The 14,929-nt window shown below is 40.4% G+C and overlaps 1 protein-coding gene across 4 annotated transcripts in view; it reads right to left on the reverse strand.

Annotated features, from left to right (window-relative positions):
- LOC120722983 (rho GTPase-activating protein 44-like) overlaps positions 1–14,929 on the reverse strand; it is a 98,686-nt gene that overhangs the window by 24,435 nt on the left and 59,322 nt on the right. For all 4 annotated transcript variants that reach the window (XM_040014199.1, XM_040014200.1, XM_040014198.1 and 1 more), the window contains 11 exons: positions 14,323–14,442; positions 12,573–12,649; positions 12,109–12,220; positions 11,431–11,507; positions 9,285–9,402; positions 8,177–8,245; positions 8,009–8,090; positions 6,502–6,629; positions 4,229–4,340; positions 1,753–1,834; positions 1,575–1,655 (listed from right to left, as the gene is read on the reverse strand). In XM_040014199.1, the coding sequence (XP_039870133.1) occupies positions 1,575–1,655; positions 1,753–1,834; positions 4,229–4,340; positions 6,502–6,629; positions 8,009–8,090; positions 8,177–8,245; positions 9,285–9,402; positions 11,431–11,507; positions 12,109–12,220; positions 12,573–12,649; positions 14,323–14,442 (1,058 nt within the window). The remainder of the gene's footprint in view (positions 1–1,574; positions 1,656–1,752; positions 1,835–4,228; positions 4,341–6,501; positions 6,630–8,008; positions 8,091–8,176; positions 8,246–9,284; positions 9,403–11,430; positions 11,508–12,108; positions 12,221–12,572; positions 12,650–14,322; positions 14,443–14,929) is intronic.

Below are 14,929 nucleotides of genomic sequence, written 5' to 3' on the forward strand. Positions count from 1 at the left end.
ATAGATGCTAATCACGGCTAAAAAACAGGTGTGAAACAAAAACCTTTGCATCTCCTCTGAACAGTTGACTCCTGTCAGTGTTATTTAGAAGAGAAATAAGCATATTTCACAGCCTGCTACAAAAATACATTTGGTTTTGCCTCTTTTGCCACAAGCGTACTGAGGATGTATGTCATATATCTCTAGTTTAGAAACGACAGTGCCCCCACTTCACACACTCGCGCTACGTTCCCATATCACGTTTTTTCGATTTCTCTGTAATCTAACAATAAAGTTTGTTAAATCTTATCACTGTGTCCACTTGAGTCTGCTTGTGGGTTCACTCCCATTTACTGGCCACTGTGACAGTAAACTAGGTCTGGTCAAAGAAGAGTATAGTCTAGTGTACTCTAGTTTAGTCTAAACAAAATGCTCCCAACCTGTTATCCTCAATAATGCATAACTTAAAGCCTTAAAACAGCAGTAAAAGAAATGTGTTACTGGCGGCAAAGACACTTATTTCTGCTCTAAATTTGGGCATTTTGAGGGGATTGATCTTAGACTGTACCAAAAAGATGGGCTTAGCCTCTGTGATACATTGTGGAAGTGTTTGGTCACCATGATGGTGATTTGGAGCCAGATGTGACCATATTTAGACAATAAGTTGCACTTCTAAATTATCAATAACTAGCTTTTTTACGCAAACTGCAATCATACTCATAAAATCTACATAAATATGTGCAACACATAAACACACATACCTGCTAATTAGCCTAAATCACATAAATATACTGGAATTTCAGTAACTATATGTGAGTCACAAATGTCTTGGATGGTCTATTCTTCACAACAAGTCAAACAGTTTGTTGGATAATTCCATTAAAATGTTAAAAAAAGGGCACAAACCCTCTGTAAAAGTCCAGTTCATTGACTAATTAGCAGCCATGAGGCTCAGGAGAAAACAACTGGCAACAACTCCTCACCAATTAAAACCACTGAGCTGCCCTCATACAGTTTTTATAACTGAGGGAAACTGTGCCCTGAGACCACAGCTGATTGTAAACATATTCCTGCTTTAAAGTTGGGCATTTTAACACGAGAGTCTGTGGGGACTGACTGCCTTTTGGCATTTGCCTCAAGTGGCCATTAGAGGAACTGCAGTTGTTGGCGCTGGCTTATTTTAAAAAGCAATTTTGATTTAGGTTTTTCTAAAGATTTCTCTTTGAACTTATTTTACACACTACAGATGCAACAGAAACACTCAGGGACAGTCAGCAAAGATACAGGTGACAGACTGGGGACTCAATGAGATGAACATTTTGGCCCAGCTATTTCTGACCATCAGGTCACTTTGTCATGTCTTTGGTGGTTTCCTTCAGTTAAATGAACTCCTCTTTATAGGCAGAGCCAGCCAGTCTTATATGCAGCTATATAAGGAGGTAAGGCAGAAAATAGACCTGATTCTTTCGATATGCAGTTAAAAAAACCAAAATGAGACTGACTGGGATGTTTCAGCTGGTTAACCAGATTATTTGGCCAATATATGAAAAAAGAGAGAACCAGGAGGGGAGTGAAACATGGAAACGCTGACTCACTTAAAGTTGGTGTTGTTGGCTGAAGGGAGTTTCTCACAGGCATTGAACAGAGCCTGCAGGCGCTTGTCTTGATCTTGAATGCTGCAGGACGACATGAAAGATTGGTTGTAAAACAACAGTAGGTCGAAGAAATGCCTTTAACATGAAGATGGCAACATTGGTCTGAGATGATACACACTTTGAGGCTTGGATCCAGTCATTGTAGAGTTCAAAGGTCATTAATGGTTCAGGGAGCTCGCGCAGGTAGGACTTCAAAGCACCTGGAGAGAGCACAGCAAGAACCATGGTAAATACATGTCTGCACCCGTGTATTTCAGCACATGGAAGCACCCGTAGAAGGAAAGAAAGAAAGGGAGAAAGATGGAAACAAAAGAAAATAGAGAAGCAAAGAGGAAAAGCGGGAAAGAAAGTAAAAGGAAGCAAGTAAGGAAAGAAGATAGCAAACAGGCAAGGAAGGAAATGAAGAAAGTAAAGACGTTTATCAAGAAATAAACAAACCACCAAACAAAGAAATAGAAACAAAGATGATAAACGTTTTGAAGCAACCATCTGCTCCATGATTAGTGCTTCAGCGTGGACTCTGTCTGATCCAGCCGAGCCCAGATCTGATCGTATGTACTGCATGAGAGTGAGCGTAATTTCCTGCAGCTCACTGCACAATGGCATTAGATTTCAGATTAAATCACTTTATATACAGTAGGAGCACATCTTATGTGATGTGTATATATTCAAATTCCAGGCTGAAAGGCCTTCCTTGCCAGCAGTCTCCATTACTCTGGTCCCCATGACAAAAAGCCAGTGGGATTTTCCATAATTACAAACACAAGTATGTTTATTCAGAACAGAAAATCAAAATCAAATGATTGTTTTCATGACTAGAAAAAGTTTATGTGCCTGTGAAAAGTCTGTCTGTGCACCGTTTGTCCCATCAAGTGCTCAGAAATGAGTCCCACTGGTCTACGCAGCTATCCTGTAAAACTACACAAATCCACATCGAGCTTCCGTCTGACCAGAACTGAGTTTTCCTTTACTGATGAGGAAGGACACAGCTGACCGGGTTTCACTGCGACGTGTCGTCTTCTCTCTTTGGCCTGCCGCTTCCATTCCCCAGAGGGATGGACGACAAACAGCTGTGTATACATATGCATATACATATAGGTGGTGCACTGATGGTGCAAAATAAATGCCTGCAGTTACACTGAACCAGGGCTTCCACCTCCTCCTCCACAGTGGGACGAATTAAATTTGCTGGTGGAGCTGACCCAGTTTAATATGGGACCATTAAAGGGGAATAGAGCGCAGAATAGGACATTTTCTCCACATGCTCCGGTGAGCTGTGAGTTAAATTGAGATTTAATGCTGCATTATTCTGCACTGGTTGAAAATGACTCTTTTTTTCTGACTTTCATACTCGGCTGAGAAATTAAAATCTTCACTGTGCATCAGAGAGGTTTTCAGTTTGTTTGTAAAAGCAAAGATTTAATAGTTTGGTCATGAAACAATTAAGACACATTTTTCCAACAGTAGTACGACAGCTAGGCGAACAAACACAGACAAATAAACAAACACAGCACTTAAATGATCTGGCTTATATACAAAAAATAAAAAACTGCGTTTTTGCTACAATATTCTGTTGCAAAAAAACAACCCAAAAACACAAGGACATCCGTAGAGTACGGCGGTTTCCTCAGCAAAGAAAACCAAAGAAGCCACTGAACATAAAACAAATGTTTTTGAAAACACACTGACAAATAATTTACTACAAATGCTGCAGATGATTATAACTGAGAGCCTCGTCATTTTAGAAATAAAAGAAAGATTACTATCGAGACACCTCTCTGTGCTGAAAGGATGCTTACCATTAAGTTTTATTTTTCGAAAGAAAAACAGCCGGTGTGATAATTTTAAGAAAAATGCACTTGTTTTTAAGATAAAAATATTTTCCACAGCTTGTAAAAAGCTTTTCATTTGGAGATGTATGGTTTTCATCTGACGACAGCATTATGCTGCTGCAGTAAAAAAAAAAAAGATCAATAACAGCATCATAAAAGCTTGAAAGCTTTTCTTTCTTTTGTAGTTTGTCACAGTGCAGCTTTAAAAGCGAATACGTGACAGAAACAAAAAGACGTTTTTTGTTGCATCCTCTCCAGAAGATGAAGAATCTGTCTGACACTAATCCCAGTTATATTTGGAATTTATCACTGGGCATTTCTTGGATAATTTATTGAAAGTGGAAGAAAAACACTTTGCTTTGTCTGCAGACACGCGAGCAGTGACCACAGAAGCAAAGTGAATCCTAATCGAGCCTAAAGTTCCTGTGTCACACCAGCAAAATAACCTTTAAGAGGAAATTTACTGCAAACAGCAGCAGGAGAAACAAAGACAGGCAGCAGAAGGGATTAAAAATGTTTCTTTGATGCGAGCAGCCTGAATATGATTATATTCATTCATTGACAACAGGAGGGTAGCTCAGCATAAGGAAAATAACAGAAATGTACAGAAACTAGACTCCAACAAGCCAACGGGGGCCAACTCATAAATCTACCCCTGTGAGGCAAATTTCAATGGATGATCAGTTGTCATGGGAACACATGATGTACAACCAGGAGGCAGGGAGGAGGTCTAGGTATGTGGCAGTGTTGTTGATAGCTCACCTGCGATGGCGTGTGGGTCTGCGGAGTATTCTTGCACGTCTAAAACCCCGCAGTCCAGAGACGCCTTCAGCTTTTTGAGTTTGGAGGCCGAGGGAGCGATTCTGAACAAACCCTGAGACACAGAAACGAAGCCAAGGTCACTTAACTCCAACAGCAGGAGAATTACACAGGCTGAATTTATTTTGTGTTACAAATGCCTGATTCTCTTAGTAGCAGAAGAGTGTAAAATGCTACATTAAAAGCCCAGCTTTCAGAATTAAAGGTGTCATTTCCCATTTCATCCATCCATCTATGCTCTACTTCTTATCTGAGTCACAGGGCAGCACTCTGAGCAGTAAAGGCTTCTTCCATTTGATACTGACACCCTCCTAAAACACCCTGGTGTGGGGTGGTTGACCCATAGTTTTGAGTTTTGGGCTTCTAAGTTCTGTTCTGCAGTCACTTCATGTTGTTTCTTAGTTGTCGTGTTTTTCTGCTTTGTTCCAGTTATCTATGTTAGTCCTCCGTTCAGTTTACTCTGCCTCCCTGCTGTTCCTCGTGTATTGTTAAGTATTCGTCTGTTCCTCTGTTTAGTTATTTCCTGTTTTATTTTGGTAGCCTTTGTCTTGTGCATTGGTATTTTGTTGTGCTTTTCCTGTCTAGTTTACCTGATTTGTTGCAGCTGGGCTCCCTGGTATTTCCCATCTCCCTAATTACCTGGTGTGTTTTTAATGTTACCCTCTCTGATGGTTGTGTCTCCTTGCCTTGTGTTCACTGAGTTTTTGCGTGGTTTGAATTTCCTGCTCTGCATGTAATTTGGCTTTCCCTGTATTGTAAAACACCAGGATTAAGGATGCATTTTGAATTCATTTCTGGATTTGTGAGTGCATTTGGGTCCAAATCCTGGCTGCTACACAACCAAACCTTGTGCTGGGGCTGCTGTGAGGTCTTCTGAAGCTTAGACATGTTTGAAAGACCTTGTCGAGAAGGTGTCCAGGAGGCATATTAGGAAGTTACCTGAATCATCTCAGCTGGTTCCTTTCAATGCTCCTGACCCTAATCTCTAAGGCAGGTTTGAAATGTATGTGTACACACAGGCTTTACCCCTAACACCTGATATGTAATTAATGGGTTACCTGTAGAATTTTTGAGTCACGTTTTCACTTTGTTTCTAGTAGTTTTAATGAAAAGTTAAACTTTTCAACCGAAATCACGTCATGTCATAGTCAGGAAGTGACGTGGTTGCTTGTGCAGTTTGCCATCAAAACGAAAGAGAAATTGATCGTAGTGATATGTGATCACCTCGTTGTACAGGAACAAATATCGTAACCTGCAGCTAGCATGGCTCAGTTAGTTTGTCTTGTGAGTGAGTGATTGTCACTTTATTCTCACTTTACTCTTTTCTTTCACCCTCACCATCCAGCAGGTCACAGCACATATTTAACCCTCCATGAGCCTGGTACTGCTGGAGGTCTCTTCCAGTTAAAAGTGGGTTCTTCCTTCCCACTTTTGCCAAGTGCTGCTCATTAGGGGATAATTTGATCATTGGGATTCTCTCTGTAATACTCTATTTACCTTACTATAACAAACACCTTGAGGTTTCTGTTGTTGTTAGTTAAATAGCCCTAATCATCTGGCATGTGTGAGTACTGCCCAAGTGAGAGCCCAGACATCCTTAGCACCCTTACAAAGCCAGCCTCTGCAGTTTCTCTTGTTTTTTTGAGTCACCCACCCACAGTTTATGGTCATAGATGAGAACAGGAATGGATATTGACCAGTAAATCCACAGTTTTGCTTTCATGCTCAGCTCGTTGTTCACAACAGCAGATGGATACAATTTCTGCTGCACCAATCCATCTGTCAGTCTCCTGCTCCACTCTCCCTCACAAGACACTGAGGTCCACTTGGTGCAGCAGCACTCGGAGTGGGTGCTACATCCTTTTCCAGCTGAGAGAACCATATACTTGGACTTGGCAGCGTTAAACCTTGTTCCAGCTGCTTCATGTTGGGTTTCATAAAGCCAACAGCAACACAAATTCTGCAAAAAGCTGATCCTGTAACCACTGAATCAGTCGCTTTTCAGACATATGACATTACTCAATTATACCTATGGATGTATTAATGTGTGAGCATTAGTTTAATGTTCCAGCTGATTATTCGTTTCAGGCTTGGCCCCCGATTAGATTTCCCTCTGGTAATTAAGACTGACTTCATCTCCGCGGTGACCTCTGCAACATTTCACACCCATAAATGTGTTTCTTGTGTGTCGTGTGAAAAGCGACCGGTTTGTTTACCTCCTCCTGCATGCCACACTCCAGCAGCATGGTCACACAGGCCTCGATGGGAAAGGCAATATCTCTCCCGCTGAGCGCTAAGTGCTCCTCTAATGGCTTCCCGTAACACGGTTTCTCCACCCAGGTCTCTGTGAAAACACACACACACACACACACTTAGAGTTATTCACACACAAATGCCCAGATCATTCTGCAGCAGCTCTGCTTTTATGATCTTATGACTGCAGCGATTCAGAGTTTATCAAATAATTTTTTTCCAGACTGCAAAGCGATGCCAAAACCAATGCAAGGTTTTCACTATATGCAATAGTTTCCAACTATACCATTACAGAGTTATACTGTGAATGCCGTAGTTAACAGAGACAACAGTTATTTGACATATTTTACTGGTAAAATGACAAACTGCGCTAACAAAAACACATTCATGGATAACATGACTCAATCACTCGGTCATCCACTCTATCAATATATAAAGATTTAATATGATGTTGCAGAAAACAACACAGAGTTTCACACACAATTACTGTAATCACATTACATTTTCCTGTTATGTAGTAATCAAGTGCATTACAGTACTAATTTAAGTTATTAAACTACACCTGATAGTCACCATTATGTTGTTGCTTGAGTTTTACAAGTTCTTTTCCCTCCATTGAGTCGTTTAAAACCAGACTTATTTTACCTTTGATTCTCTCTGATTTGCTCATTTCGTCTCCTGTGACTTTTCAGCCACGACTGTGTATGTTTAGCACCTACTAACATGTAGTTGACTTATTTCTTATCTGTTCTGTGTTTTGTGGAGCAAATTTAACAGCAGAAACTACTCTGCTCAAAATAAGTTAGGGAACACTTCATCATCGCATTACAACACAAAGCCAGTTACACTTCAGGGACACCAATCTGTCCACTTAGGAAGAATAAACCACTGTGGACCCATTTCCGCTGCTTTGGTGCAAATCAAAGTGACAGCAGGAAAATTTTCCCTCTTTATCCCTCCTGGCTGATTTTTGTCTAGTTTTTGCTTTTTGTTAGTTTCTTGTCTCTATGTCTAGGGCTTTTATTGTGAAAGGAAACACATGCATATCATCAAATCAGGTTTCTGCTCCAGATTGGACATTTTGGTTTCTATTAAAGCAAAACACTGTAAAGTGTATCATCAGAAATGTAACAATTAACAATTAAATGTAACAATTTATAAAAATTTAAATTCTTCGTGTTTAGTGGTATATGTGAAGTGAATGTGGCGACACTACAACTTCCATCAGGCATGAAATAACTTCAGTTAATGTTATAAAGAAATTCTCAGCAGCGTCAAACCAGAAAACACAATGTAGGTAAATGGGTGATAAAAGCACTTGAAAGGATAAAGCACCACTTTCATTTGTACAGCCCGACACATTGTGTTTACCCATTGTCGCTGTAATATGGACTACAGCAGAGGCAAATGTAAGCAGTTAGAGAGAAAGAATAACAAAATAAGACTGCAGCATGTTGGTCTGAGACTCACCCTGATGAGCTTTGATCTGAGGCAGAACACTCTGAAGCAGCTCTAATGACTTCCTGTGGTACTCTGCCTGGACTTCTATCAGCTAGACAGAGACGGACAGAAAAAGGCAATCTGTAGAGTGTGTTTCTTTTTCTTTTTTGTCTGTTTTAGAGACGTGAGTGCACTTACTGTCTGGAAGTAGCTTGCATAGTCAATTTCTTTGGCCACAAAACTGTACATGTCTGCTGATAACTGATCCTGAAAACACATTTTGAAGCATAGAACGCATGAAAAACAAAAAGAGACACAAGGCACGTAACAGTCTGAAAAATGTGTTTTTGCAGTTCAAACTTTTGTCTATTTAGAGCAGGTGTATTATTATTATTATTATCATTTGATATACTGTCACATTAAAGAGTCCTTAGAAAGCATGGCAACTCAATTAATGTAGCTGAGAAAGAGCCATTATTAATGCCATTAGATACACTGATACAAATCAAAATATATGCTTCAAAAAGTGTTTAAAATAATTATTAATATAATCAAAGTACTCTCATATTTTTGGGAATACCTAAACCCAGAACTTCACACTAATTTATGGCCACTTGAAGCCAGCTAATAGCTAAAAGTGCTCATATCTGTATGTATAGAAGTTAGGTTAAAAAAAAATCTCTCCTCTTTCTTCTATTTGCTCAAAGTTTGAAAAATTTTGTTCTATATTCTTCTGCTGAAAGTGGAAAGTTTGTCTGTTCTCACCTCATATCAGATTCAGTTACACACATTTGTGCAGCGTTAGAATACCAATCAGGTAAAGCGCCAAACTGTGCTGAGCCAAAAAAGCCCAAAAACTCTATTTTGGTTTTGTAATTTCATAAATGACAAATTTCACAAAACTTTTGCCTTTCTTGTCTACGAGAGATAACATATCATGGCTTACTAGGATGCCTATAATGACGCGAGTCATTGCTTATTGTAGTAATTGCACATGATTTCCTTGTTTCCTGTATATTGTGCACATAATAGGTCAAATGGTCCGTTAAAAGGATGTATATGCACATGCAGGATGTGGAAGCTTGAACACTCTTGGAAGCAAGAATTGGCTGTTTCAGGACATTTATAAATATCCTTGTAGGTTCACTTTACAAAAACATCAACAAAAAAAAGATGACAACAATCTACTTGATACATATAACAACAGCCTAGATAGATAGATAGATAGATAGATAGATAGATAGATAGATAGACTATGACTGGCGCTATGTTAGTTAGTTTATTGGGATAAAAAGTGATCACTGACTCGACAGATCTCCATGCGGTTGGCTGCCTCCTCCATCTCTTCCCTGAGGTGGTCGGCCTTGGCTCCTGTTGGCTGCAGGTTGCTGGACAGTCCAGAAGATTTGGTAGACTGAGTGTACCTGTGAGCAGAAGGTAGGTTTCAGTAAGAAGTGAATTTGAGTCACAAAAGTATTCAGGATTTTTTTAGGGCAGCATGTTAAACTGTTAGAAGGCATTTTTCTTTGCCTTTAGCAGATCTAGACTTTTGTTCCCGAGTGAGAAAAGCGTTGACAGCGAGACCTGACAGCTACTTTAACAAAGTGACTCACATAAACAAATCAAACTGTTGAAGGCAATGGATTAAGTCTGTGGCTGACAAAATACTAACACTTGTCTTTCTATATACCCTCATTTATTCAGCTTAAGCTGTTTTGTCTTTTAAGTATTGCTCTCAGACTCTCCTCTTCCCCCTCCATCCATCTGTCTGTCAGTGTAGATAATGTGTAGAACTGCCAGAGGAGCTCAGCACACAGCAGCATAATGGGAAAAATTGCTTTAGATTTGGGTCACTAAAGAACTGGCTGGCTGGACCGCAGTGAGGAAAACAACCTTTCTGCATGTCACTGCTCAAAATGGCAGTGAATCAGCTGAAAGAAACTGTGGCAGTTGCCCGTTTCAAACAGGATCAGGCACTACTGACTTTATTCTGCATCACCTAGACGCCATTAAAAGTTAAATTTACCTGAAAGTTAACTGAAGTTAAGAAATAGCTGCATAAAAACCCTCAAAGTTACAAAGCCAGTGCAGCTGTGAGACATCAGACCGATCCTCTGCAGAGTAAAACGGATTATGTGGTGAGTTATTAATGCATGTGTATATATTAAAGCTGGATGCAATCGACTGGTTTGAGAGGCCACATTTGCGAAGCCTCGAACAGCTGCCACCTTATCTTTTTGAAACCAGACATCACGCGCAAGAAACCGCGGGACAGTCCATGCTCATATCGTGGACATACCTTGTTTTACTGCCTTTCTGGACACTAATGGGGACCATAATTTAAAAACTGAAAATGATGTTGTTCTTATTAAGACAGTAGTGTCAAAATGCATCAAGAGCCCAGAAGATCATCGAAGTACATGGAGGACATTTACAACACACGCCGCCTCAGCAAAGCCACCAGTATCTGTGTGAACCCCACACATGCATCCCACAGCCTGTCTGAACCCCTCCTCGCGAACACCCAGAGACATACGAGCGCTTAATGAGCCCATCATGTTTGGACTATCTCACTGCAGCCGATAAAGCTCACAATCACAGCCTCATCTTCAGCAATTTACACTAATGAGCTATATTGGCAGATATTTTATATTTTTTTAAATTTTAATTGGTTTACCGAGTTTCTAAGGAGAAGTTGCTTTTGTATCTCATTGGACTGTAAATAAAGGAATTATTTAAATCCATAAACTAATCAGGAAAACAATTCCTGAGGTCACAGATCAAGGGAGTCTATGGTTGCTTTCCCTGTAGACTTCTTTACAACAAATGTCTTTTTTGTGACCAGGGGAGTCGCCCCCTGCTGACTATTAGAAAGACTGCAGGAAGCTACATCCGTCCTCTAATTTTATAATCTGATATAAAGCACTCCTTATGTCAACACAGCCATAAAATCAGGCTTAGAAAGCCTTTTTTCTATCCAATTTTGTCCTCTAGCATTTAGTTCTAGTCAAAAATAATAAACAGCACCCTCAAAATAAAAGTCCGCTTCTACAGCAGCTCAGGAAGTAAAGGTTTCATTTCAGTGTTTGAGCCTATTGCTCTAAACACCTTCACACTGATACACAATCTGTTTAGCAGGAAGTGTGAGGAGGAATCCACCAGTGGTCTGTGGTATTTGAAGCACGAGTGTAACAGCTACAGACATCAGTATGAAGGTCCACACTGAGTGTGTTCGTTACAGAAAAAAAGGACAGTCTGGTTTAAAGTGAGGTTTTCACACACGGGCAGCAGTCTGCGGTGTGAGACAGACGGCAGCGTCACGGTGTGCAACAAAATCCCAGTGACATTCAGTGGGAAGCTGCACAGCCAGTCCATTCACAGCTGATGGAGTTTCTCCGATAACAGCCAAGCCTCTCTCTCACACACACTCACACACAGAGAAACACACTCACCGTGTGCGTGCAGAATCCATGTCCAGGACCAGCTTCGCTAAATGTTTCCTTTGTTTCTGGATATTTGGGATTTCCACCTGAGAGGACAGAGCAGAGATTTTCCTTCAGTCTGCTGTGTTAGTGTGAAAGAGGACAACAAACAGCCTCAGTATTGTGAGGCTTTGCACCTGTAGCAGCAGAATCAGTCTGGGCAGCACTTTCTCATTCTCATGGAGATTAGCTTACTGGCTAATTTGCAGAGCAATAAGTAGAGTTCATCAGAGAAGTCCCGTGTTTGGGGACTGGAGGCAGGAAGCTCCAATCTTCTTGCTATCAGTTTCTAACTTTTTATCACTTCAAAGTATTTTATTCATAGATACAGGGCACCTTAATGAGCAAAACGACACAACAGTCCTGTCATGCTGAAACAGCTCATACCTCGTGTGAATTACTTGTCGCCCCCTTTCCTTCTTTTCTATTTTTCTATTTAAAAAATAATGAAAACTAAACCATTTTTATAATGTTTTTCTGCCCTGTTGAATTTCAGATGCTCTATAATCATATCACAATTATATTTCCACTTTTTCTTACCAGGACGCATTTTGGACTCCTTTTCTAATCAGATGCTTGCTGTTACTGCTGTTAATGTGACTGGAGCTCATTTATTAAACAGTTAGTCGCACGGCATTGTTTCTGTACCTCTGCGAGCTCGTACAAGGGTTCGGTCACGTCCCTCTCGATGGTGAGCTCGAACAAGATGAGCTCCTGAGCGAGCTTTTCCTGCGTGTCGCCGCAGAGCTTCAGCATCTTTCTGCAACAGGAAATATCACAGCGGATTCACCGAGTGCAACATACGCAGGTCAGTCAGTGTTACAGCTCGCTTCCTGGTTTGTAATATTGAGGTTTCTCTTGAATCACTGTGAAAAACTCTTGTGTCACCCCTCATTTCTTTATAGTTTGCTTCTAAAATATCTGTAGTTGGACACTGGCTGCTTTTTCAATCAGGCTCAGTCTAGTTCTTGTACCTAACCATTTTCAAATTGTTGTTTTTGTTGTTGCATGCAAATTGTTGCATCAGCCTTTCCAAAGAAAATGTTTCCAATCTCATCGATGATCAACAATAATGTAAATTATTATATGTGTGTGTGTGTGCGTGTGTTTACCCTAGCAGAGACTCGTCCCCGAGCACAGCTGCCCCCTCCACCATACATTGTGCTAGCGTTGCGAGCGGAAGCTTTTTCTGCACAGAAACACAAACAGTCGATGAATCAGCTGCAGTTCATAAATAAAACCACAAACACAGAGAAAACATCATAAAAGCATACGAAGATTATAAATTATCTTTAATATAAGTACCTGAAGTTAAAACACGTGCTCATGTCACATCAGTTCATCACTTTTGCAAACTTTTATTTTATTTTTAATTAATTAATTTTAAAAAAAGCTTATTTTTCTCTCTTTTTTTCCTTGGCCTTCTCACGAGTTACTGTCTTGGTTCCATCTTAAAACATCTTCATCTCAGGCTCCCCTAAGCTTTAGGATGAAAACATTTTTTAATCCAGTGAAGGATTAAAAAGATTAACTTTCCACAACACAAATGGCACATTATTGTGCAGCACTTGAATATTTTGTCACTCAGTCTCTTGGTTTGCAGGAAAATATTTCCTCTGTGGGGTTTTTAAAACATTTACTGGAGGATGAAACATGCTTTCCAATATCGTTGCTAATCACCTGTCAGTGTCCTTCTGTCCTCTCTGAAAGTCTTAAAATTTAATTTGTCATTAGGAAAACTTTTAGTCTGAGTTGTTATGAAATTACTGAGAGCACAATGAAGAAAAACTGGATAGGTAGAAAATGATTCATTTTCATTCTATTCCATTAAAATATAACAATAAATATTAAGTTGTGGCTGCTGCTGATTAGCATGCAATGTTTTTAAAACAAATCAATAAGACAAATGAAGAGCAGCAGCATGCTCTGACTGTAGAAATAAAGCGTAAAACATGCCCAGAGGGCAGATAAGTCTGCTGTTTACACCAATCCTGGAACATTTTACTTTGTATACTAAGATTTAACCGCATAAACTTCACTGCAGTATAACAACTATTGATCGATTTGTTCAATTCATTTGAGCATACACACAGGCCTCGATTTGCTTTCCTTGTGTTACTAACCATCGGTCACTAGTGGACATTCCAGACCCCCGGTTGCCTAGGTAACCCTCTAACGCATTTACCAACTTGTCATATGTCCGTCAACAGTGTTCTTTGCTGTCACTGGTCAGTGATACCCAAATTCTTACCACCTCTCTGCCCTTTCATATACATAAATGTAAAGCCAGAGGCAGAGAGACCAGCAGCAAGACCACGACACAGAACAGAGCAGGCATGAATGACAGCAGATGTGCCACTGAATTAACCAGCATGAAAGGATGAGCTAGGTAGAAGGTGGAAGTGGGTTGCAAAGTGGCCTGCAGATAACCATTAAATGTATGCAGACTAAAGCTGCCTACAGAAGCTGCCCTACGTGAGATTAGTCAGTAGGATATGAAGAAAGGTGTCAAATGAGCAATCAGTTTCTTCTAAGTTTCAGTTCCTTCTTCACGTTTCTTCTAAGTCCCGTCGTTGTTGGACTTTTGGATGAGTTATAAAAAGATTCACGTCTTCTCTGAGGATTGGGCCTCCCAGTGATCGTTTATTGGTTAGACAAATGTGTAAACCTACCCCATCATATTTATGGCTCCAACCTAACATGGCAAAAATACTAAGGCTGTAAAAAAAATGTATATGGTTGTACATCATGTGATTTGTACCTTGATCAGCACACAAGCCCACACTGGTACGGTACAGCTCAGCTAAAATACCAGATGACAGAAAAGGTTTTATCAGATTTGTAGTGTTTATTTTCTCTCACCGAGGGTGACCTGACAGACTTCTTGTCCACGTCCACGCCCTGCTGGCCCTGCAGACAGGCGGTCAGCTTCTTGTGTGTGCTGTGGGAAACCTGCTTCACCAGCTCCAGACGTTTCTCCACCTGAAACACACACAGAAGGGAAGGAAGACAGAAAAGTCAGGGCACGGGCCTCAGCCAGAACCATGCACACACTGTGAGCTCCTTCCACTAATGCAAAGCTTGTGTCAGCTTCAGTTACAGACATGCACTCAAACCTCAACCCAGAACAGGGTTAGATTTAAAAATAGAAACTCCATCTTTCCATCAGAGCTTTTCCCCCACTAAAACAGCATCATTCTCAGTTGGTGTGAATGACGCCGCACCATTACCTGTCGGGCTTCAATGCGTCTCATTTCATTATTAAACCAGCTGAGTGGAAGCGATGTGTCTGCCACTCAGAGCATCATTAATCTGATCAATTACAATATCGCACCCCAAATCAATCAGCGAGGACGTTTCGCTTTTTGTCTCGCAAAGAGGTTCAATTTCAGCGTTCGTTAATGTTGCCCGAAGGCAGTTCAGAAAGCCATTAAAAATAACAAAATATATTAAAAAAAAATTCATGCAT

This window comes from Simochromis diagramma, unplaced genomic scaffold, assembly GCF_900408965.1.
Source record: "Simochromis diagramma unplaced genomic scaffold, fSimDia1.1 OVJJ01000669.1, whole genome shotgun sequence".
Taxonomy (NCBI): domain Eukaryota; kingdom Metazoa; phylum Chordata; class Actinopteri; order Cichliformes; family Cichlidae; genus Simochromis; species Simochromis diagramma.